The following is a 26,309-nucleotide window of genomic DNA, read 5'->3' on the forward strand; positions in this document are numbered from 1 at the left end:
TGCAGCTCCCACGGAGTGGTGAGAGCAGAGGCTCATTGGAGTCAGTTTATGAGCCGGAAGAAGGAGACGAATCGCAGACAAGTGAAGGAAAAATTTGAGGAATTTTCTTGTGAATGGAAGGTGAGAAACAGGGGAGAAGAAAGTGGGTCAAAGAAATTGTGCTTTTTAGGCCGAGTGAGGTGGCTCACACCTGTAATCCCAGCATTTAGGGGGGCCGAGGCGGGTGGGTCACTTGAGGTCAGGAGTTCTAGACCAGCCTGGCCAACATGGTGAAACCCTGTCTCTACTAAAAATACAAAAATTAGCCAGGTGTGATGGTACACTTCTGTAATCTCAGGTACTCAGGAGGCTGAGGCATGAGAATCACTTGAAGCCAGGAGGCGGAGGTTGCAGTGAGCCGAGATTGAGCCACTGTACTCCAGCCTAGGTGACAGAGTGAGACTCTGTCTCACACAAAAAAAGCAACTGTGCTTTTTGTTTTATTTGGAGATGAGAGAAATAATAACTCATTGGGTGCAGCTGGCAGTGCCTCCTGGAGAAGGAGGAATGGGCTTGGGATGCCCTTGAGTGGCTGTGGGGCTGGGAGCGGCCACGTGGCCATGGACACTGTGGGGCCGGTTCACTGGGCAGCCACAGGAAGGAAGGCGCCTTTGAGCATAGATCGTGTCCCTGTGTGGGGAAGGTGACTTTTGGTTGCTTGTGTTTTCTCAGGGGTCTGGGAAGCAGCAGTGGCAGCTGAGGGTGAGGTGGAAGGGAGGAGTGGCCAGGTGTCCCCTGAACCTGGGAGAGACGATGGCGTAGAGCAGGTGCCCACAGACTCTTTCTGTAAAGGACCAGATAGTAAATAATTTAGGCTTTGCCAGCCAAGCAGTCTCTGTTGCAGCTTCTCAGCCCTGGCCTTGGAGCTCAGAAGCAGCCTGAGAGGATTTGTAAACAAACGGGCATGGAGGTGTTCCCACAAAACGTGATTTACAAAAATAGGCAGCAGGCTGGCTCTGGCCTGCTTAGACTCCTGGCCCTTGACCTCGCCTCCAGGCCAGGAGTCTTCAAAGCATGGTCCCTGGGACTCCAGCATCAGCGTTATCTGGGACTTGTGAGAAATGCAGATTCTCGGACCCCACCCCAAGTTCATGGAACCAGTGACTGAGTCGCTGCAGTGTTTCCAACCCCAGCTGAGTTTGTGATTCTGGAATTCTGGAAGTTAGCTCAGCAGCTAGACCCAGGAGAGTGAGGTGTGGGGTGGGCTACACGCCCTGTTAAAGGCACAGGCATCCCAGCCCCCAGCCCCTTCTTCAAGCCTGTGTGAGGACATCCTGCCTGCCATGGGCCATGTTTCCTTATACAGCCTCCATGGGGGGCTCCCTGGGGACGGGCTGTGGTGATGACTCTGCTCTCAGCAGAACCCTCCATTCTGCAGGCCTGGTTTCCTGTCCACGCCCCTCAGCTACTCAGGGGAACCTGGGGGCAGGAGCTCCGTTTCTTGTAGGGGCAGCCTCCCACAGCAGGAGGGCTCAGCCAGGGTTCAGTGAATGAAGAAACGCAGTGTCCTCTGATCGAAAGCACAGCATCTTTACTAGTTTAACGACAGTTTTTTAGTGACTTTAGTGAGACGATTTGATTTTCTGCCTCTTGAGTCATCTAAGAGCAAAATGCATGAGCTGCTAATGGGCTGAAAGAGAGGCTGCCCTTGAGGACGCTCCAGCCCCCCAGTGCTGCAGGGATTCGATCACCCCAAAGCCAGGTAACCAGCCTCGGCCTCCCAAAGCTCTGGGATTATAGGCGTGATCCACCGTGCCTGGACTGAATGAGGGTCTTTAAGAAAAAAACTCCAGGGGATGGTCACCAACCCGTGCCGCCTCCTCTGAGGTTAGCATGGTGCTGGATCTTCTCTGCATCTTCTGTCCTTGTTTTTGGTTTTCATTTTGGTTTCCTCCGTCACCCAGGCCGGAGTGCAGTGGCATGATCATGGCTCACTGCAGCCTCAACCTCCCAGGCTCAACCAAGTCCAGCTAATTTTTTTTTTTATTTTTAATTTTTTTGTAGAGACTGGGTCTCTACAAAAAAAGTCTCTATGTTGCCCAGGCTGGTCTCAAATTCCTGTGCCCAAGCGATCCTCCTGCCTCGGCCTCCCGAAGTGCTGGTATTCCAGGCTGGTCCCCTTTTGCCAGCAGGTCTGCTCGTGTGCTCACATCGCTCACTCAGAGGAGCCCTCCGTTATTAGGGGGACCTAGACCTACGCTGCCTGGACCCCAAGGAGGGAGGTTGTTTGGGAATCTCCTCCCTTACTTTGCTTTTCTTCCCAGGAAGCCGGCTTCCTGGTGATGGAAGGTCACCAGGAAAAAGAAGAGTGGGAAAAAAAAGCCAATCCGCCACTTGGCTGTCAGGTTTCCTACCAATTTCATGGGTTGGTGTGGACGGGCGGGGCTGCGTTTTGAGCCCAGACCATCACTTTGCCCATGGGTGCAGGACCACGTGACCTCGAGCAATGTTCAGGAGTTGTCTGTGTACAATTACTGCAGCTTCTTAAACAAACTTATTCCCAGGTGTATTATTCTTATAGATGCTAATATAAATGAAATCATTGTGTCAATTTTCTTCTCGGATTGTTCATTGCTAACACAATGGATTGTTTGCTGAATGTTTGCTAAATTCACTTATTAACTCTGTGGGTGTGTGGTGTCTGTGAGCATGTATGTGTGTTTGCCTTTGCAATTATTGTTTGGGATTTTCTATCCATAGGATCACACCATCTGTAAATTGAGATCGTTTTGTTTTCTGTTCAAAAATATTTTATCTCATGTTTATATTTGAAAGATCATTTGACCAGGTGTAGAATTGAAGGCAACAGTTTTTCTAAGTGCTTTATTGCAAACTTCTTGTTTGTAGTTTCCTATGAGAAATCTTATGCCATCCTTCTAGGCAGTGCTCTGTATGGAACATGTTCTTTCACCTTTGATTACTTTTAGGATTTCCTTTTGAGCACTGGTTTTGATGGATTTGATTCAGGTGTTCCTTGGTGAACTTTTCTTCATGTTTCTTGTTCTTAGAATATTTGTATTTCTGTAATATTGGAAGTTTATGCTTTCCATGGAGCTTCTAAATCTTCCATCCAATGTTTTAAATATCTTTTTCTCTCTTCTCCACTACACGCCCTTCAGGGATTCCATTTAGCCCTCTAGAGGGTGTTTAAAGTTTTTATACTGATGGTCTTTTTATGTTTTCAAGTCATTTGTGACTGTGTGTTTCATTTATGTTAGTTTCAACTTCTATTCCTTCTAGTTCAATAATCTTCCCTTCCGCAATGTTTAATCCAGTGCCTTCCTCCATTTCAGACTGTAAATCATAGTTTTTATCTAGAGAATTTGATATTTAAAAAATCTTCAACCTCTCCACTTAATTAAAATAAAATTATACTGTTTTAATGTCCTTTTCTTCTATTTCCAACATGTGTCTCAATTTCAACTAGATCATTAGATTCTTCATTATGTGTCATGTTTTCCTGCTTCTTTGGCTGCTTGATATTCTTTTATTTTTATTTCTTTATTTTTTGGGGGACGGAGTTTTGCTCTCGTGCCCAGGCTGGAGTGCAATTGTGTGATCTCAGCTCATTGCAACCTCCGCCTCCCAGGTACACAAGCGATTCTCCTGTCTCAGCCTCCCCAGTAGCTCACATTACAGGCATGCGCCACCATGCCCAGCTAATTTGTTTTGGATTTAGTAGAGACGGGGTTTCACCATGCTAGTCAGGCTGGTCGTGAACCCCTGACCTCAGGCGATCCACCCGACTGCTTGATATTCTAAGATTTGATGCTGGAGCTTCGCTGTCAATGCTCAAAAGTGCCCAAAGACACCACTCGACCCCAGTGTCTATGCACACCCAAGCTTTTGCAACAGGAGAGGTGGAGAGAGCAGAGATGAGTGTGCTGCAACATGCTGGTAGAGGGCACCCCAGTTGTGCTTGGGGCTTTCCTATGCCTCATACAACAATGGGCCTTCCTTAATATTTCCCTTAAGAACCACCTGACTTCATGCCCTGTGTCTCTGTCCAAACACCAGGACAGTCCTCTCACCAGTCTCAACCAGCCAATGGATTGACAAACCTCCAGATATGATTCAGTGGAGAAGGCGCTCCCTTGTCAACAAATTTTGTAGAAACAACTGGACATGCATATCCCCAAAGGAAAAAAATTCACCTGAACCTCAATACTCACTCAAAAACTAACTCAAAATGGATTATGCAACTAAATATAAACTATAATACTAGAAAAGCATAGCAGAAGTAGGAGGATAGGAGAGAGCAAGTCCACCTAGGATGATGACCGCTGAATTTCTCAATGGACACTTCAAAGCCCTAAGGGTTAGAGAGTCAAAACTCCCACCTGTAACCCTGGCCCTAAACACCTGGGCTAGGGAACACTATGGCCCTCAGGAGATTGTCTTTAGCTGGGTCTGAGAGCCACACAACTGCAGAGGGAGCAGGAGACACTATGCAAATCGAGGCCAGAACAGCAGGGCGGGCCTGTTCATGACAGAACACAGGTAAAACTACCCTCAGAAAGAGCGTGTGGAGAAACAGATCATGCCTGAGACCTGGTGGATTAGAGCACTGGCTACTGGGGAATTGAAAGGAAGGGGCTTCACCGTGCAGAGGACCAGAGGTGCCAATCTTGGAAACGCAGAATTGCTGGGAGATGGGGAGGCAGGAACAGAGGAAGCATCCTCTGGAGACTCGTGGTGAAGAGAACACATGAACGAAGTAACTGGCAGAAATTAGAGGTCCTGGTAGAACAAAATTGAATCCCACAATGAGAACATACACCGTGTATGTCCCCCAGGGAAGACAGTATCTCCTAAAAACTCAAGAAAAATCATTTTGGGCGAGTACCTTATATCCAGTCATGCGATCCATGCAAGACCATGAGAAAAGATTATTAAACATGCTAAGCTCAGCGAGACCTGATTCCCTCAGGAGGACTCTGTTAAGGATGAGTACCACTCAGCAAGTGATGACTGTGACATTCGTTTTTGAATAGCTCATGAGCATTAATATATTTAATTGTGGATCTTACCAAAAACCAAGGTGGGGCCAAGATGACAATCACAGAATGTCACTGGTGTATGTTTAGGTTCAAATACTATTATGAGAAGTGGCAGGCCGGGCGCGGTGGCTCACACCTGTAATCCCAGCACTTTGGGTGGATGAGGCGGGCTGATTACAAGATCAGGAGATCGAGACCATCCTGGCTAACACGGTGAAACCCTGTCTCTACTAAAAAATACAAAGAAAAAAAAAAAAGAGAAGTGGCAGGTAAGGGAGGTAGAAGAAAGAGAAGGCATATGTAATTTGCTGTCTTATGGAAATCTTTGAGGTTGAAAGTCATAATTTAAAACATATAAAACAAATATTAGAAGTGTGTCTAGTTCAAAGGGGGGAAAACTATCAAAAACATTTTTAGTGCAATATTAAACAGGAGCTATGCAACCCTTCCTAAAGGCCAAAGGCACACACAGACACACACACACACACACACACACACACACTCTCACAAAGAATAAAATAATTAGAATCAAGAAATGTAGTAAATATATTCTGCTACATATGATAAACATAGTCTACAATGTGGAAGAGATTAGAAAATAAACAGGGAAATGAAAATTTTTTTATTAATTTGTATCAGAACCCACCAAAACCAATCAGCATAATAAAAGATTCTAACACTGAATGTAAAAAACAATCCAACAGTCCAGAGCGATAGGCAAACGTTTTTAATTGTATAGGGTAAAATAACTTTGGACAAAAATTAAAACTCAGGCAGAGAATGGTTTTTTTTTTTCAACAGCGGACACTAGCCAAAACAGAGGCAGAGTAAAAATTGAGACAGAAAATTTCCAGTGTAGAGATATGGATATAATAATAGACACAGGCAGGGATGATTAATAAACGATAAAGTGTTTAGAGGATGATGATTGGAATACATGACGTTTATACTTTTAGAAACCACTTTCCCAAATACTTCATTATAAGTAAGGTGTCTCTAAAAGCAACAGATCTCCTAGACCCCTCCTTAACCAAGTAACCAGTCCTGATATCATGATAATGGTGATGGACAAACTAGACCTTCTATGCCCGCAGATAGACAGGCTGAGGTTGGAAAGTCACAGTATTGACTCTGCAGTGTTCCTGGCAAAACGTTTAGGCTGAATTCAATCATGAAGACATTTTCAGACAACTTCAGAATGTAGATCATTGAGCCAGACAGCTGACCTGTCCTCTACAAACGAGTCCATGTCACCACAATCAATGACAACAACAAAAAGATGAGGAAATATTTGGGGTTCAAAATAAAGAAATGTAGCTACAGTACCTTTTTACTTTCTTTGAACCCAAAATATCTCTTCTCCTTTTTGTTGTGAGATTCGTGGTGACATGGACTGTGTGAAGGAGACAGGCCAGTCGTCCTGCTCAGTGTTCTACATTCTGCAGTTGTCCGGTGATTACCTCCTATGAAACTCAGGCTAAGCGTTTTCTGCAAGAACATGGCATTGTTCATATTCTGCACCGGCAGAGTCCCGGGTGACATGCTGTCTCCTGCCAGCGGCTCCTGGCTCCTGTTCTTTACAGGATGGAATTGAGAGGAGCAGGGCTAAGGGCTCTCCACACTGTTTGTCCATCTAGCTGTGGTCTTCCTAAGTATTGATAGCAATTGGAGGCTGAAGGACTGTGGCTTCTCTAACCAAAGAAGCCTAGTGGGTTAACAATTGTCAAGAGCAGTCAGTGGTTCTGAAATACAATCCTCAGCCAAGGATCCCTCCTGTGTTACACATGGATCAGCTAAAACAAACCAACACTGAAGATACAAAGAATGGGGGGAGGTTCATTGAAACCAGGGTAACACCTTTGGATGACTTAAACACAAAGATGACACTGACCTTGAGCAGGCATAGAAGCTCAGAGACATGCCCGTAAAATGAAATCCCTGAGGAACTTTGTAGCTACCCAGAGATACCTGGTTCAAATCAGAATATCTCACATTCACTCCCGGCACGTGCTGCAGAGTTATGTGAACGTGTCACACCTAACTTGGGTCCACTGTCTTCAGACTGAGCACAGGTTGCCACTGCATGGTCTGAGAATGGAATAGAGTTCTGCCCACTTTCCTATCCTATGTCTGGGATTCCAAACGGAACTACAGTTTCATTCAAACCTACATGTGCCTGTAAGTCCTGCCTGCGGCAATGACATCTCTCAGCTTAGGAAGGGCTGCTTAGTGTGGGAATATGACTCCCATATGGAAGCCCAGGTGGAACCTTATCATCGTCAAAGTAAAAAACCCATTGTCCACGTCAAGGGCCAAGCTGACGTGCTGTTCCTCAAGTGAGTAAAAGCCACTTGTGTAGTGCTGGAATGAGTCAGGTAGTTGAAAGTAACTTGAAGGAGTCCAATAACATCCATTCAGTGAGTCCTGCAAGACTTCAGGCTCTTCTGCTTCCATCAGCACCCCGTTGAGCCTGGAAAATGAGATGATACTAAAGAAGCAGCCAGGGGAAATCAGACACCACAGAGCCCCAACTAGATTTCAGGGGTCACATAGGGAAGTGGTTAAAAAAGGAAAAGGATAGATCTTTTTAATGAGGTAAACCATTGTTGCCTTTATGTTGGGATAGAACAGGGCCAGGTAGAAAACAATGAAAGAGAAAGACAGAGAGAGAGAGAGAGAGAGAGAGAGAGAGAGAGAGAGAGAGAAAGCGAGCTGAGTGAATTGGCCAGGTGACACACTGATAAGGGAGTAAAAGGACACTCTGAGTTAGTGCCCGGATGACACACAGCAAACAGTGATTATGAAGAGTGAGCTCAATAGTTTTCCATAAAATGTGATTAAAATTCAATGCAGTCGCCATGAGAGTACAGCTTTTGAGGTATGGTCAACCTATGGTACATTAGTCAATGATAAGGGGAGGAAGAAATGGAAACCTAAACCTCTACTACAATGAAAACCAACAGCAATATCAGTAGGAGTAATTCAGCTTTCGTTGAAAACATGAAACCAAACACACTGCTTTCCCCTGGATCTGTCGTCTCCAGGTATTAAGAAAGAATTAAGCGTCCACAATTGCTGAAAGTTACCTGGGGCATGGTGGGTTTTGATCTTCTTCCCTTTCTTGGTCATTTTCAATTTCTGCAATAAATTCAGACACATGAAGCTGATTCTCCTACGCACATAACAATCCACTGTCTAATCCTTACACAGGGACCTAAGGCTCCTCAGCATAAGAGTAAGACACTGTGGGAAATATATTTCAGAAGGCCTGAAGGCTGGTCATGATAGAGATTCCTTGGTTTTTGTCCCAGAAACTAAGGGTACAATGTCCCTTTTCTGGTAGATCGTTATCCCAATATCATTTGTCCCAAGTTTGTGCAAATGGTTATGCCATATTTTTCCAATCAATTTAAAGCAAATGCCCTCAAGTGATTTCTAGGAGAAAAACTGCAATATTCAGCCCTGTCTCATCAAATCCTCAGATTGTTCATGGTTGTGAGGATTTTAGACACTGAAATTAGAGTGAGAAAGGAAATCTGGAAACCCTTGAGTCAAAATCATAGTTCTCTGAATTTGTCACATCTGCCCAGGTCCAATGTCTTGAGAGTAGAATCAGAGCGCCACAGGCATGGCTTGAGACTAGGGAGAGAGCCATGCTCACTGACCCATCCCATGTCTGGGCTTCCAGGTGGAACTAGAGTTTCATTGAACCTACATGTGCCTATAGGTCCTCACTGCAGCAGTGACATCTCTCAGCTCAGTAACGGCCACTTGGAACAGGAATATGATCTCTATACGGAAGACTCAGTGGATCCTCATCAGCTTCAGAGAAAGGTACTCACCATCCACGCCAAGAGAAAAGCCAACGTGTTGTTCCTCCAATGAGTAAAGGGAACTTCCCTGGGGATGGCATGAATCGGGAAGCTCAAGATAACTGTAAGGAGTTGAGTAATATCTATCCAGTGAGTCCTGCAAGACTTCAGGCTCTACTACCTCCAGCAGCTCTCTGCTGAGCCTGGAAAAGTAGAAAAAGTAAAGAATAAGTCAGGAGACATCAGACACAACAGAGCCCCAACTAGATTTCATGGGTAGCACAAGGAAGTGGTCAAGAAAGAAAAATGATAGATCCATGAATGAGGTAACAAATTATTGCCTTCATGTTGGGACAGAACAGGGCCAAATGGAAAAGGATGAAAGAGAAAGACAGACAGAGAACAGAGGCAGAGAGAGAGACAGAGAGCACTTGGTGAGTTGTCCAGGTGACACACTGATGAGGGAGTAACAGGACACTCTGAGTTAGTGCCCTCAGGACACACAGCATACAGTGATCATGAAAAGGCTGTGATCAATAATTTTCCATCAAATGTGCTCAAGTTTCCATGTAGTCACCATGAGAATAGAGCTTTTGAGATATGGTCCACCTACAGTAGGTTAGTAAATGATAAGGGGAGGAAGAAATGGGAACCTAAATATGTAATGCAATGAAAACCAATAGCAATGTTAGTAGGAATAATTCAGGCTTGGTTGAAAAGATGTAATCAATAATGTCGGCCCGCTCTGTTTTCCCCAAACCAGGAGTCTCCAGGTGTCAACACAGAATTCGCTGTTGTCAATTGCTCAGAGTTACCTGGGGCACGGTGGGCCTTGGTCTTCTTCCTCTTCTTCCTTTGTAATTCCTGCAATAAAATCAGACAGGGACAGGCAAAATAAGCCAATTCACCTACACCCATAACAGTCCACTGTCTAATCCCCACACAAGGACCACAGGCTCCTCAGCATGAGAACAGGATAATGTGAGAGATACACTGCAGGAAGCCTCAAAGCTGGTCATGATAGAGATTCTGTGATTTACATCTCAGAACCAAGGGTCAAATGTCCCTATTCTGGTACACAGTTATCCCAAAATCATTTATCCCAAGTTTGTGCAAACAGTTATGTCTTATTGTTCCCATCAATTCAAAGAAAATGCCCCAGATGATTTCTAGGAGGAAAACTGCTGTATTCAGCCCTGTCTCATCAAATTCCCAACTCGTTCATGGTCGCAAGACACTGAAATTAGAATAAAGGAGGAAATCTACAAACGTTGAGTCCGAATCATAGTTCTGTGAATTTTTTACATCTGCCTCGGTCCAATGTGCTGAGAGTGGGTTCAGGTTGCCACAGGCATGACTGGAGACTAGGAATAGAGCCATGCTCACTGACCCATTTCATATCTGGGCTTCCAACTGAAACTACAGTTGCATTACAACCTATATGTGTCCATTGGTCCTGCCAGCAGCAATGACATCTCTCGGGTCAGGAAGGGTCACTTGGAACGGGAATATCACCCCTATCGGTGGAGTGATAGATCGGTGGAGTGATAAGACCACGTGGAGCCTTATCACCTTCATAGTAAGGAACTCACTGTCCATATCAAGAGCCAAGCCAAAGTGCTCTTCTTCCAACGAGCAGAAGGCATTTCTGTAGGGCTGGCATAAGTCAGGCAGTTCAAGATACCCGCAAGGAGTTGAATAAAATCTATCCAGTGAGTCCTGCAAGACTTCAGGCTCTTTCTCATCCAGAAGTTCCCTGTTGAGCCTGGAAAAGTAGGAAAAGTAAAGAATAAGCCAGGGGGAATCAGAAACCACACAGTCCCAGCTAGATTTCATAGGTAACATAAGGAAGTGTTTGGAAAGAAAAAGGACAGCTCTATTAATGAGGTAACAGATTATTGCCTTAATGTTGGCACAATCAGGGCCAGGTAGAAAAGGTTGAAAGAGAAAGAAACACACACACACACACACACACACACACTCACACACACACGAGACAGAGATAGACAGAGAGAGTAAGAGCTCAGTGAATCGGCCAGGTGACACACTGATGAGGCAGTCAAAGAACACTTTGTATTTGTGCCCTCAGGACGAACAGTGAACAGTGATCATGAAAACAGTGGGCTCAATAATTTTGCATAAAATGTGCTCAAGTTTCCCTGCAGTCACCATGAGAATACAGCTTTTGAGGCATGGTCAACCTTCAGTAGGTTAGTAAATGATAAGGGTGGGAAAAAATGGAAACCTAAATATTTACTGTAATGAAAACCAAAAGCAATATTAGTAGGCATAATTCAGACTTGTCTGATAAGGCAAAGTCACTCTTTTCAGCATGTACTGTTTTCCCTGCACTTGGCGTCTCTAGGTGTCAACAGCAAATGAACTGTCCACAATTTCTCAGACTCACCTGGGACCTGTGGCCTCTTGGTCCTCCTTTTTCACTTCATCACACCAATGTCCTGCAAATAAATTCAGATGGGGCCTCTTACATGAAGCAGTTCTTCCTTGCACACAGAAACATTCCTCTGTCCAATCCTAACACAGGGACATCAGTCTTCTCAGTGTGGGAACAGAAGACTTTGAGAGAAACATAACCAGAGGCATGAGGTCAAGTCTTGAGAGAACTGACTTGGTTCCTTTCATGAGCCTTGGGCAAAATTCCTCTCTTTTGGAATGTTATCTTCCCAATGTGATCTGTCCTAGGTTTGTGTACACAAATGAGCAATGACTTTCCCAATAGATTCTAGGCAAATACTTCTAACACCTCGTAGGAGAGATGCTGCAATATTCAGGTTTCTCACATCAAATACCCAGGATTTGATAGTTTATGAGATTGTGGACACTGAGATTTCATGTAGGGGTGTAATATTCCAGCTCTTGTTACAACGAGACTTGGTTCTACACAGAAGCATCAGCTATTATGGCTTTTGTGGGTGAAAAGTCAGTCATTTATCTAGAAAACATACCAGCAAGACGATGGACAGATGAGCTAAAACAAGCCAACTCAGAAGACACAGAAAATGGGGATAAATTCAGTGAAACCTGGGTCACATCTCCGATTCAGAGGTAGACAAGGGTGACACTGGCCTCGGGCAGGTAAAGAACCGCACAGACATGCTTTGGGAACAAAACTCATGAGGAACTTTGTAGCTGGCAAGACACATTTAATTCACATGAACTGATCTGACAGATAACACCTGGGCATGTGCTGCATGGCTTGGTGTGAGTTTGCCACACCTGCGTTGAGTTCCATGTCCTGACAGTCAGTCTAGGGTGGCACTGGCATGGCCTGAGACTAGCAAGATATTAAAGCTCACTGAACCACGCCATGCCTGTACTTCAGACTCAACTCCAGAGTGATTGAAATCTACATTGATATATAGGTTAAACCCACAGTGATGGCAACTCTCAGCCCAACCAGGGACGGAAAGCCCCAAGATTACGGGGTCTACTTGGGACATGAACTGGAGCTTTATCACCTTCACAATGGAGTACTCACTGCCCACGTCAAGAGCCAAGTCGACTTGCTGTTCCTCTAATGAGTGAAAGGTGCTGCTGTAAGACTGGTATGAGGCAGACATGTCAGGAGGAATTGAGGGAGTCGAATAACCTTCATCCCAGGATTCCTGGAGAGCTTCCCCCTCTTCAGACTCCTGCAGATTCCTGATGACACAGGCAGGACAGGGATGACAGAAGATTTAACCGACAGAGATTAGACAGCAAAACCTCCCAGATGATCTGATGGGAGGCAGAATGGAGTGGTCACAGAAACCAAAGCCAGTTTTCCTTTGACAGAAATAAAAGTATCCTTCTAAATGCAGGGCAGAGGGTGAGTGCCCTGGGGAATGACCAAAAATGGGCTGCACGTGCTCAGTACACTTGCCACAGATGAGCCAATGTAGGGCACCCCGACTCTCCCTGTAAACTACCCTCATGACTTGCAGCACAGAGACTAACACAAGATTTCAACTACTTTGCATAAATTGCGTTGAATTTTCCATACAGCATTCAAGTGAACAGAGCTCTTGAGGCAGTGCAGACACAGATCTTGTGTGCTAAGGGCCCCATTTTCCCAATATTTTGATAGAATATGTTTATTTTTTCAGTTTCTTTTCTTGCACAAATACTGGAAAACATACTAACAAAAAACAAGCAGAAAGCATATGTACATTCTCTCCCTGGATTTAAACGCAGGGGACAGAACAGGCGACACCAAGAAATCCCTGTTTGAGGGTCTGGAGTGGACCTCCAGCAAACTCCACCAGACCTGCAGCTGAGGGACCTCACTGTTAACAAGAAAACTAACAAACAGAAAGGAATAGCATCCACTTCAACAAAAAGGACATCCACTCCAAAACCCCATCTCTAGGTCACCAGCATCAAAGACCAAAGGGAGAGAAAACCACAAAGAGGTGGAGAAACCGGAGCAGAAAAGCTGAAAATTTTAAAAACCACAGCGCCCCTTCTCCTCCCAAGGATCAGAGATCCTCGCCAGCAACGGAACAAAAAAGGGCAGAGAATGACTTTGACGAGATGACTGAAGTAGGCTTCAGAAAGTTGGTAATAACAAACTTCTCCGAGTTAAAGGAGGATGTGCGAAAACATCGCAAGGAAGCTACAAACCTTGAAAAAAGATTAGACGAATGGCTAACTACAATAAACAGTGTAGAGAAGACCTTAAATGACCTGATGGAGCTGAAAACCATGGCATGAGAACTACATGACACATGCACAAGCTTCAGTAGCTGAATCGATCAAGTGGAAGAAAGGATATCAGTGATTGAAGATCAAATTAACCAAATGAAGTGAGAAGAAAAGTTTAGAGAAAAAAGAGTAAAAAGAAACAAAGCTGCCAAGCAATATGGGACTATGTGAAAAGAACAAATCTACATTTGATCGGTGTACCTGAAAGTGATGGGGAGAATGGAACCAAGCTGGAAAACACTCTTCAGGATATTACCCGGGAGAACTTCCCCAACCTAGCAAGGCAGGCCAACATTCAAATTCAGGAAATACAGAGAACACCATAAAGATACTCCTCGAGAAGAGTAACCCCAAGACACATAATTGTCAGATTTACCAAGGTGGAAATGAAGGAAAAAATGGTAAGGGCAGCCAGAGAGAAAGGTCGGGTTACCCACAAAGGGGAGCCCATCAGATTAACAGCACATCTGTCTGCACAAACTCTACAAGCCAGAAGACAGTGGGGGCCAATACTTAACATTCTTAAAGAAAAGAATTTTCAACCTGGAATCTCATATCCACCCAACCTAAGCTTCGTAAGCGAAAGAGAAATCAAATCCTTCACACACAATCAAATGCTGAGAGATTTTGTCACCACCAGGCCTACCTTACAAGAGCTCCTGAAGGAAGCACTAAACACGGAAAGGAATAACCAGTACCAGCCACTGCAAAAACATGTCAAATTGTAAAGACCATCGATGCTAGGAAGAAACTGCATCAACTAACAGGCAAAATAACCAGCTAACATCTTAATGACAGGATCAAATTCACACATGACAATATTCACCTTCAATGTCAATGGGCTAAATGCCCCAATTAAAAGACACAGACTGGAAAATTGGATAAACAGTCAAGACCCATCAGTGTGCTGTGTTCAGGAGATGCATCTCACGTGCAGAGACACACATAGGCTCAAAATGAAGGGATGGAGGAACACCTACCAAGCAAATGGAAAGCAAAAAAAGCAGGGGTTGCAATCCTAGTCTCTGACAAAACAGACTTTAAACCATCAAAGATCCAAAGAGACAAAGAAGACCATTATATAATGGTAAAGGGATCGATTCGACAAGAAGAGCTAACTATCCTAAAGATATATGCACCCAATACAGGAGCACCTAGATTCATAAAGCAACTCCTGAGAGACCTAAAAAGACACTTAGACTCCCAGACAACAATAATGGGACACTTTAACACCCCACTGTCAATATTACACACATCAATGAGATAGAATGCTAACAAGGATATCCAGAACGCAAACTCAGCTCTGCACCAAGCAGACCTAATAGACATCTACAGAACTCTCCACCCAAAATCAATGGAATATATATTCTTCTCAGCATCGCATCACACTTATTCCAAAATTGACCACATAGTTGGAAGTCAAGCACTCCTCAGCAAATGTAAAACAACAGAAATCACAACAAATTGTCTCTCAGAACACAGTGCAATCAAATTAGAGCTCAGGATTAAGAAACCCACTCAAAACTGAACAATTGCATGGAAACTGAACAGCCTGCTCCTGAATGACTACTGGGTAAATAATGAAATGAAGGCAGACATAAAGATGTTCTTTGAAACCATTGAGAACAATGACACAACATACCACAATCTCTGGGTAACATTTAAAGCAGTATGGAGACGGAAATTTCTAGCACTAAATGCCCACAAGAGAAAGGAAAGATCTAAAATCAACACCTTAAAATCACAATTAAAACAACTAGAGAAGCAAGAGCAAACAAATTCAAAAACTAGCACAAGGCAAGAAATAACTAAGATCAGAGCAGAACTGAAGGAGACAGAGACACAAAAAATCCTTCAAAAAAATCAATGGGCCAGGCACGGTGGCTCAAGCCTGGAATCCCAGCACTTTGGGAGGCTGAGACGGGCAGATCATGAGGTCAGGAGATCGAGACCATCCTGGCTAACACGGTGAAACCCGGTCTCTACTAAAAAATATAAAGAACTAGCTGGGAGAGGTGGCGGGCGCCTGTAGTTCCAGCTACTCGGGAGGCTGAGGCAGGAGAATGGTGTAAACCCAGGAGGCAGAGCTTGCAGTGAGCTGAGATCCAGCCACTGCACTCCAGCCTGGGTGACAGAGCGAGACTCCGTCTCAAAAAAAAAAAAAAAAAAAACCAACAACACTCAATGAATCCAGGAGCTGGTTTTTTGAAAAGATGAACAAGATATCCCTCTTTGGCTAGTTCACCTGGCTCAACTGATTGCAAGTACTTATCTTCAGAGGACTATGAAATTAAAACCAATACAAGTGCCACAAATAATGCACAACATTGTTAATAAGGACAATTTGTAGCTGAGTGAATGAAAGAAAGAGTTCTATTCATCGCTTCCTCGTTTTCCCGAAATCTACAATCCCCAGGTGTCACTGCTGAATTCACAGCTCACAATTCCACAGCATTACCTGGGAGACACTGGCCCTTTTTCTTCCTCTTCTTCACGATCACTTTCATTTTCTGTAAATACATTCAGAGAAGCAGGTCACATTAAGCAATTCACACTTCACATATGACCAAATCACTGTCCAGTCATAGCACAAGGACACAACTATTCTCAGGGCAAGAACATGGATTCTGACATGAATATTCTAGGGTGGACTAGATTAAGTCTGGTGAGAAGTAGATGACCCTGCTTTCCAGTCCTACAGGCCAAAATTTCCCTCTGTGGGTAGACTATAATGCCATATTCCCTGCCTGAGTCTATGCAAAGTAAATAAAATTTTCCCCCCAAAATCTCCAAAAATTAGTCGAACAATTTTCTAGGAGTGTTGCTGCAATACTGATTTATCTCATCAGGTGCCATGGACATTAAATGTTCAGAGGCATCTGTACATGAAACCCAACTGATAGACGCATTCTAACAACTCTTGCGTTAAAAAGAATCTGTGATTCGGGAGGCCAAGGCAGGTGAATCATTTGAGGTCATGAGTTCAAGATGAACCTGGCCAATATGGGGAAACCCCATCTCTACGAAAAATACAAAAATTAGCCAGATGTGGTTATGTGTATCTGTGGTACCAGCTACTCAAGATGCTGAGGCAGGAGAATCACTTCAATCTGGGAGGCAGAGGTTGCATCAAGCCAAGATGGTGCCACTGCACTCCACCCTGGGTGAGCAAGACTCCATCGCCAAAAAAAAACCACCACCGTCACCAACAACAACAATCTATGATGCTACAAAGAAACATTGGATCAGCTATTGCATTGATGGGGTGGAGAACCAGGGTCCAGCCTTGCTTTATGGAACTGTATCAGCAAACTAAACAAGAAAAGTTTCCGTCCACATTTCAATGGGACTGTGCAGCTAACCAAGCTGACTTAAAAGAGACCAAGATTAAAGCTGAGAGTAGTGAAGCCTGGGGAGCAATATATCCAAATACAAAGGCAAGGCTGCCAGTCTCCTTCAAAAGGCATAGAAACTCCATGGACATTGTTCAGGGACACATGACTTAATCACAGGTGACAAGAGATACTGAATCGAAGCTAGGAAGCCTCCCAGTTACTTCCCATGCACCTCCTGCACTCAGGTGACTATGAGGTTGTCACACTTGCCTGGGGTCCAGTAACTTCACACTGGGGACCGGGAGACAAAGGTATGACATGAGCTGAGAAGGACAGAAAACCTCCCTGATATCTGGGTTTAGAATCCCATCGCAGATTTTTATGTAAACCAATTTGTGTGTATAGAGTCTGTCTTCGGGGTTATACTTCCTCAGCACAGAAAGAGGAATGAGACACAAGGAAAATAGAGGCTACCTGGGATAATGGATACAGCATCCTCCCATTCATCATGAGAGGATGAGTCAATGAGACGTGAGTTGACTTGGTCTTCCTCAAATGTGATTTTGGTGTTGCTGTGAGGCTGGTTGGACTCACAAGGACCGTGGCTATTTGAAAAAGCGATGGAATATTCCTCCAGTGAGTCCTCAGGTTCTTCCTTCTCTTCAGCCTTCTGCACCTCCCTGATGAGCCAGGTGGGAGAGAGATGTCAGAAGATTAAACACAGAGGGATCGGACCCCAGGGAGCCCTAGCTGGTTTTGACAGAAGGCATTAAGACTGTGGTCACAGAAAGCAAACAGGAGGTTCCCTTTAGGAGGGAATAGGCAATCCTCTTCTCTCTGCAACAGAGCATGGCTGCCATGGCAGACAGAGAGGAAGAGACCAACCGGTGTTCATTTCACTGGAGAGACAGGAGCTGAGAAAGATGAAGACTCAGCTATCCTTGTTCCGTAAAGATATGACACTCACCACACACAGAGAAACACAACAGCTGCCACACCCTGTGTCTAAGCTGGGTTGAATTTCACATACTGTGGCCAAAGGAATGCAGGCTTTGGACCCATCCTAGATGCCAGACAGGGTGTGCCTCCTACATATTTTTCCTATGTTAAAACCCATTACTTGCTCCTCATTATTTAGTGTTACCTGGGGGCACGTGATTCCTGTACTTTCTCTGTTTCCTCAACGTTCACATCTTCATCCTCATCTTCACCGTTTTCTGTAAATACAGAAGTGTTCGTTCAGATATTTCCCACTTCACATTCTGCAGGCACAGTCAGCCAAATGTGCACACTGACATGGACATCTAGGCATGGGTCACCGTTCAATTGAAAGTTCTCATGTTTTATCTTTAACAAAATGCCCTGGCATGGTTTCCTGATCCATCAGGCAATGCATTTCTGATCTGGAGGACCACCATCAAGATGTGGCCAAATATTGAAAAGACCCTTTGCTCCCCATATCACTGGGGACATGTGCAGCCTCTCTCAGGACTTTGGCAGCTGTCTCCATCATCCCACCACAAATCTGATTCCCAGGCACAGGCTTGGTGTCCTGTCACAGTTCACATTTCAAACCCAATTCTTTCCCTTAGGAGCGGACAAACTGGCCCCACAGTTGTCTATGCATCAGGAGACTTCACAGGCCTTCCATGTGGCTTCTGCTGTGTTATTCAGGGACATGCTCTCCATGGGGAGTGCACCAGTCTGAAGCACTTCCTACCACCAAATGCCCCCACATCAAGTGCCTTCTCCAACACCACATGGCAAGGGGCTTCATCTCATTTTCAAAAGCAGTCCTAACTGTTCCCACATTTAGATACTTCAGAGCCTTGAAAGAGACAACATGCCTGCCTTTTCTGATGGAGAGAGAGAAACTCAAGAGAGATAAATCACTCACTCACTGACAGTTACTAAGAACATTGCCAAAGAGACAGCCTGGGAACCTTCATTCTAAGTCCACAGCTCTTTTCACTCTAACAAAAACCCTTCTGTCACAGCCTCCTTCCTCTCCTCTACAACTAGAGAGATGTTGCCTCTGGCTCCAAAGACCATCTCCACCAAGGAAGGAGGGACATTTGCAATACTGTGACCTCCAACTCCATGGGTTTCCCATCTCTGATCTCACCCAGGAAGTCCTGGAAGGGCCACATATGTTTAGTGGGAAAAAACACCACCGATACAACTGTCATTGTGAAAGTATGGAGGTCGGGAGTCTCTCCTAAGCCTGGGGTTTTGGGTCATCAGATCCTATGGAAACCTTACCTGGGGTGAGCTTTCGGACGAGGTGCTGTGCCAGCCTACAGCCCTCGGCCAGCTGTTCTCGGAGGTCCCGCCCCTGGGAGTTGGGCGGCTCATCCGGAGTGAGGAGGGCCTGCAGATGCTGATTCAATGCGCGGGAGGCATCTCTCCCTTCCCGAAACTTCTCCCTTAACTGGCTCAGCTCTCGTTCCTGAGACTGAACCAGGACTTTATATTGCCTAAGGTGAGATAGTAGAGAAAATTGAACAGTGGAAAGGGGTGAGTGATCAGATCGAATAATGCGACAGAGATTTCTGAGACAATGTCCTCAAGGAGACCTCCAAGGAGAAGGTCAGCACATGTTTAAAGAAATGTCTGTGGCCAAGAGTAAGAATGAAAAATGGTTTACAGGCTTACTCTATACCAGAGAGTGCTCCTGTAAGATCCTCGACGATGTTCCATTCATCTTTCCCTTCTGTAAACAAAAGTAGGTGTCTTCCTTATTCACTTTCAAAAAGACATTCATTCTTTCAGTTCCTCACTCTGGCCATGGACATTTCCATGTGAAAATACACATAGTGCATCTTGCAGTCACTAGATGCAAAGCCATGGACAGAAATGAGGCCACGTGCAGACGGGGCCAGTTGAAAAGATGAAAGATGGAATGAATGACAGGCTCCAGAAGGCAACACTGATTGACCGAAAGGATGAGAAGCCGCAGTCAGTCAGGAGGTGATTCTGACTAAGGGTAAGTGGGGTGGTGATGGCGCACCATTTTCAGTACACTCAATGCTGCTGGGTGGTTCCCACTCCTTCAGTTAATTTTGTGTTATGCAAATCTCACCTCAACAATTACTTCTTTGAAAAAGAGAAATCAAGGCTCTGAGAAACAACTGCAACCCATAACTTATTATTATCCTTGTTCTCTGTTTCATAAATCTTTGTGTGTTGTAAGCCTGCCATGGCAATTCTTGCCCTTCCCCAGACCGAGCTTCGCTCTGGCTTCACCCAGACGAGTGGCTGTACATCAGAGATTTACACACCTGCCCACCTGCCTGCATAGGGCCCCCTCACCTGAGCTCCTCAGCTTGCCCGAGCTGCTCTGCAAGCTTCTCCTCCTTCAACTGAAGCTCATCCCGCAGCATAGATTTTAGGAGGTCTTTGCACTCTTCATAGTCTGAGAAAAGACAGACACACCGGCCCCAGTGAAAAGCTGGACACACAGCGGTGGTCACTGCCTACAGGGCAGGAGCCAGGTCCATCTGAAGGATATAACTGTCCCCAGTACAAGGCTCTAGGCAGGGATTTCCACCACTTTACTCTTGAGTCTCCCGACTTTATGGCATCTCAACCTCCAAAATTTAGAGACGAAGAAAGAGAAACTGAGGGACAGATAGGACAAGCTACTTGGATGGAGCCCAGGTGACAGGCCCAGGGTTCCTGCTCTGCACACTGCACTGCTACTTCCACACATTCTTAGGTGCGATCTTTCTTCCTCTATAGGAACAAAAGCCTCTTCCCCAGGAAGTAGGACTTCCCTCACACCAGGGTACTCTCTGCCTTTTTGTTTATTCTTTGAGGAGTCCTCTCCTGTCGCCCAGGCTGGAGTGCAATGGCGTGATCTTGGCTCACTGCAACCTCTGCCTCCTGGGTTCAAAGGATTCTCCTGCCTCAGCCTCCCGAGTAGCTGGGATTACAAGTGCCCACCACCACGCCCAGCTAATTTTTGTAATTTTAGTAGAGATGGGGTTTCTCCATGTTGCCCAGGCTGGTCTCAAACTCCTGACCTCGTGATCCAGCTGCCTCAGCCTCCCAAAGTGCTGGGATTACAGGACTGAGCCACCTTGCACGGCCCCTACTCCCTGCTCTTGATGCTGTCGGTTATAGATACCACAGGTTCTATTAGGAGCAGACTCCTCTTGACGCCCCTCACAGCGGGTACTGTGTACTATCACCAAATTTCCCTCAGGGTCCCTAGAACAGAGTTTGGCCTATTGGGACTCAACAGAAGCTTGAACTGAATAAAAGTTCACTAGCCCAAGACATTTAGAACAACAGACTAGATGTTATTTTTCTGCCAGATCTTATACGGTACAGAGAGGATTCTTGAAAACATGATTTAGCCTCTTGGAGAAAACAGGTCATTCTGTGCCTCTGTCTGAAACCATCACTGAGATTTTAACTCTAGGCCCATCCCCACCTGACTGCAAACATGGAAAGTTTTGAAATACTTTGGTACCTCTCTCTTCCAACTTTAACAAAAGGAGAAAATACCCATTTCTATTTTCCTACAAGTACGGAAAGGATTACATTACTTCTGATGCAGAGAGAATTCAGTTTCTCAGAGAGAAGACAGGACATCATTCATCACTTTTGTGATGGTGAGCTTAGGGAACTTACTGTAACTGTTCTGCCCCTTGGCCAAAAAGTAGGCCACTTGAGTTACAAGATATTTCTCCTTGGTGTTTATGAATTGACGTTTGTTCTCTGCCCGCTGGGGGTGCAGTTTCTCACTGATTTCTAGAGTATTCATCTCTGACTTCTCACTGGACCAAGGGCCCGCAGATACCACCATGCTGACGTTTGTGGTAGAAGAGGTGGAGCCAGGGCCTGGGGAGAAAAAGTCCAAACACATGATGGGTTAATAACTGGTGAAATCAAATAGGTTGAATCAGAACTGAGGGATGTCACGGACAGCCTTGTCCACTGATTTGAAGATGCTGTTTCCCTGGTTTCACTCTTCTCATCTCCACTCTTGATCTCCTTTAAGTCAACGTGTCTGAGATACGCAGTCACCTTGAAACCAGGACACAAACACTTCCACTTTTTTCTTGCTTAGAAGTTTCTATAAAGCAAGGCTGGGCTCTGAGCTTTTTACCCCATGAGGGGCCAATGTTTCTGTGTAGCTCAAGAGATTGGTTTTTGTTTCGTTAATTTTTTTTTGTTTGATTGGTTGGTTGGTTTTGGTTTTTTATGTTTTGTTTGAGGGGGAGTCTCACTGTGTCGCCCAGGCTGGTGGCACGATCTCAGCTCACTGCAACCTCTGCCTCCTGGGTTCAAGCGACTCTCATGCGTCAGCCTCCCAAGTAGCTGGGATTACAGGCACCAACCACCATGCCAGCTATTTTTGGTATTTTTAGTAGAGATGCAATTTTGCCATGTTGGCCAGGCTGCTTTCGAACTCCTGACCTCAGGTGATCCGCCCACCTTGTCCTCCCAAAGTGCTGGGATTACAGATGTGAGCCCAGCGACCCTGGCCAGAGACTTCTTATTAACAGCTAAGACAAGCCAATGAAAAGGAGAGAGTCTAGCCTGAGAAAAGTGAATGAGGGTGGGAGGATCATCTGAGCCAATCCTCGCACCTAAGCCTCCTGAGAAGATAGGACTCTAAGGGCAAAGGAACATGTCTGGCTAATGTTTTGTATTCATTGTAAAGATGGGTTTCACCATATTCTCCAGCCTGCTCTTGAACTCCTGAATTCAAATGATCCTCCCACTTGGGCCTCCCAAAGTGCTGCGAATATATGTGTGAGTCACCGCACCTAGTTCCATCCTCGTTACTGAGTAAACCAATATGTACGTATATAGCCTGTCCTCACAATGGAACTTCCGTAGTCTAGACAGAAGTATGAGACACAAGGAAAATAGAGGCTACCTGGGACAAGGTTTAGAGCATCCTGCCATACATCAGGAGACGATTCATGGTCTATAAGCAGAGTCAAGTCCATTTGGTCTTCCTCAAATGTGACTTTGCAGTTCTTGTGAGGCTGATTGGACTCAGAAGGGCCATAGCTATTTGAACAAGTGATGGCACATTCCTCCACTGAGTCCTCAGGGATCTCCTTTTCTTCTGCCTTCCGCACCTCCCTGATGAGGTGAGATAGAGATGCCAGAAGATTAAATACAGAGGGATTGGACCCCAGGGAGACCTAGCAGGTTTTGACGGGAGGCATTAAGACAGTGGTCACAGAAAGCAAACAGGAGGTTCCCTTTAGGAGGGAACAGGCAATCCTCTTCTCTCTGCAACAGAGCATGGCGGCCATGGGAGACAGAGAGGAAGAGACCAACCGGTGTTCTTTTCACTGGAGAGATAGGAGCTGAGAAAGATGAAGACTCAGCTATCCCTGTTCGGTACAGATATGACACTCACCACACACAGAGAAACACAACAGCTGCCACACCCTGTGTCTAAGCTGGGTTGAATTTCTCATACTGTGGCCAAGGGAATGCAGGCTTGTGGCCCATTGTAGGTGCCAGAGACAGGGTGTGCCTCCTAGACCTTTTTCATATATTAAAACCCATTACTTGCACCTGATTATTCAGTGTTACCTGGGGCACATGATTCCTGTACTTACTCAGTGTCATCAACTTTAACATCTTCATCCTCACCTTCATCATTTTCTGTAAATACAGAAGTGTTCGTTCAGATATTTCCCACTTCACACTCTGCAGGCACAGTCAGTCCAATGTGCACACAGACATGGACATCTAGGCATGGGTCACCGTTAAACTGAAAGCTCTCATGTTTTATCTTTAATAAAATGCCCTGGCATGCTTTCCTGATCCATCAGGCAATGCATTTCTGATCTGGAGGGCCACCATCAAGATGTCACCAAATATTGAAAAGACCCTTTGCTCCGCATATCACTGGGGACTTGTGCAGCCTCTCTCTGAACTTTGGCAGCTGTCTCCCGCATCCCGCCACAGATCTGATTCCCAGGCACAGACTTGGTGTTGTGTCACAGTTCGCATTTGGAACCTAATTCTTTCCCTTTGGCGCGGACAAACTTGCCCGACAGTCCTCTATGCCTCAGGAGACTTCACAGGCCCTCCATGTGGCTTCTGCTGTGTTATTCAGGGACATGCTCTCCATGGGGAGTGCACCAGTCTGAAGCACTTCCTACCACCAAATGCCCCCACGTCAAGTGCCTTCTCCAACACCACATGGCGAGGGGCTTTATCTCATTTTCAAAAGCAGTCATAAGTGTTCCCACATTTAGATGCTTCAGAGCCTTGCAAGAGACAATTTTCCTGCCTTTTCTGATGGACACAGAGAAACTCAAGAAGGATAAATTACTTACTCACCGACAGTTACTAAGAACATTGCCAAAGAGACAGCCTGAGAACCTTCATTCTAAGTCTACAGCTCTTTTCACTCTAACAAGAACCCTCCTGTCACAGCCTCCTTCCTCTCCTTTACAACTAGAGAGATGCTGCCTCTTGCTCCAAAGACCATCTCCACCAAGGAAGGAGGGACATTTGCAATACTGTGACCTCCAAACCCATGGGTTTCCCATCTCTGATATCACACAGGAAGTCCTGGAAGGGCCACAAATGTTCAGTGAAAAAAAACACCAATGATACAACATTGTGAAAGGATGGAGGTCGGGAGTCTCTCATAAGCCTGGCGTTTTGGGTCTCCAGGTCCTATGGAAACCTTACCTGTGGTGAGCTTTTGGACGAGGTGCTGTGCCAGCCTACAGCCCTCGGCCAGCTGTTCTCGGAGGTCCCGCCTCTGGGAGTTGGGCGGCTCATCCGGAGTGAGGAGGGCCTGGAGATGCTGATTCAATGCGCGGGAGGCATTTCTCCCTTCCCGGAACTTCTCCCTTAACTGGCTCAGCTCTCGTTCCTGAGACTGAACCAGGACTTTATATTGCCTAAGGTGACATAGTAGAGAAAATTGAACAGTGGAAAGGGGTGAGTGATCAGTTCGAATATTGCGACAGAGATTTCTGAGACAATGTCCTCAAGGAGACCTCCAAGGAGAAGGTCAGCACACGTTTAAAGAAATGTCTGTGGCCAAGAGAAAGAAGCAAAAATGGTTTACAGGCTTCCTCTATGTCAGAGAGGGCTCCTGTAAGATCCTCGACGATGTTCCATTCATCTTTCCCTTCTCTAAACAAAATTAGGTGTCTTCCTTATTCAGTTTCAAAAAGACATCCTTTCAGCTCCTCACTCTGGCAATGGACATTTCCATGTGAAAATACACATAGTCTATCTTGCAGTGACTACATACAAAACCATATACAGAAATGCGGCCAAGTGCAGACGGGGCCAATTGAAAAGATTAAACAAGAAAAGAATGACAGGCTCCAGAAGGCAACATTGATTGGGTCAAAGATAAGATGCCGCAGTCAGTCAGGAGGTGATTCCGACTATGGGTAAGTGGGGTGGTGATGGCGCACCATTTCGAGTACACTGAATGCTGCTGGGTGGTTCCCACTCCTTTGGTTCATCATGTCTTATGCAAATTTCACCTCAACAATTACTTCTTTCAAAAAGAGAAAACGGGGCTCTGAGAAACAACTGCAACCCATAACTTATTACTGTCCTTGGTCTCTGTTTCACAAACCTCTGTGTATTGTGAGCATGCCATAGCAATTCCTGCCCTTCCCCTGGCCCAGCTTGGCTCTTACTTCTACCCTCCAAGCTGCTATACATCAGAGATTTACACACCTGCCCACCTGCCTGCATAGGGCCCCCTCACCTGAGCTCTTCAGCTTGCCCGAGCTGCTCTGCAAGCTTCTCCTCCTTCAACTGAAGCTCATCCCTCAGCATAGATTTTAGGAGGTCTTTGCACTCTTCATAGTCTGAAAAAAGACAGACACACTGGCCTCAGTGAAAGACTGCACATGCTGCTGAGGTCACTGCCTACAGGGCAGGAGCCAGGTCCATCCCAAGGACATAACTGTCCCCAATACCAGGCTCCAGGCAGGGATTTCCACCTCTTTACTCTTGAGTCTCCCGACTTTCTGGCATCTCATCCTCCAAAATTTAGAGACAAACAAACCGAAACTCAAGGGAACATCAAGGAAGTTGACAAGATGATTCAACCACAATGAAGTGGAGTCAGAATTCACAGCCCCTGAGGTCTGACTCTGAATGCGGGGCCACTTTCCCAAGCCTTGCAGCCTCTCCTCCAAAACACTGCACTGGGGCACGAAGCAGAGATTTCTCGGACAATTGGGAAGGCCTCTAGGACTATGGGACTGATGGTTTCCCTTTTAATGGGAATTTCAAGGACAACTATGTCAAAGATCTTAAAAATCTTTGAGTTTTCAATGGTAACTGCAGATACGATTTTAAGAATCATAACGGAAACATAAAGTATGAGACATAAGACCACAAGACTATGAAGGAAACATGCCCAAATACTAACAAAGTTTGTGTTAATTTACAAA

General features: G+C 45.4%; 1 protein-coding gene across 12 annotated transcripts in view; it reads right to left on the minus strand.

The window, feature by feature from the left end:
- The window catches only part of LOC139364200 (NBPF family member NBPF3-like), a 217,626-nt gene that overhangs the window by 87,115 nt on the left and 104,202 nt on the right, over positions 1 to 26,309 (minus strand). For 6 of the 12 annotated variants that reach the window (XM_071099668.1, XM_071099675.1, XM_071099659.1 and 3 more), the window contains 7 exons: positions 25,616 to 25,718; positions 24,571 to 24,785; positions 23,484 to 23,529; positions 22,784 to 22,995; positions 21,529 to 21,738; positions 20,203 to 20,305; positions 19,153 to 19,367 (listed from right to left, as the gene is read on the minus strand). In XM_071099668.1, coding sequence (XP_070955769.1) covers positions 19,153 to 19,367; positions 20,203 to 20,305; positions 21,529 to 21,738; positions 22,784 to 22,995; positions 23,484 to 23,529; positions 24,571 to 24,785; positions 25,616 to 25,718 — 1,104 coding nt within the window. Of the gene's footprint in view, positions 1 to 6,577; positions 7,510 to 8,125; positions 8,178 to 8,881; positions 9,055 to 9,666; positions 9,716 to 10,443; positions 10,617 to 11,258; positions 11,311 to 12,350; positions 12,515 to 16,013; positions 16,066 to 17,364; positions 17,571 to 18,034; positions 18,108 to 19,152; positions 19,368 to 20,202; positions 20,306 to 21,528; positions 21,739 to 22,783; positions 22,996 to 23,483; positions 23,530 to 24,570; positions 24,786 to 25,615; positions 25,719 to 26,309 lie in introns of those variants that run through there. The other 6 variants (XM_071099682.1, XM_071099690.1, XM_071099691.1 and 3 more) reach the window with 5 other exon arrangements.

Source organism: Macaca nemestrina, chromosome 1 (genome assembly GCF_043159975.1).
Source record: "Macaca nemestrina isolate mMacNem1 chromosome 1, mMacNem.hap1, whole genome shotgun sequence".
In the NCBI taxonomy this organism is placed as follows: Eukaryota; Metazoa; Chordata; class Mammalia; order Primates; family Cercopithecidae; genus Macaca; species Macaca nemestrina.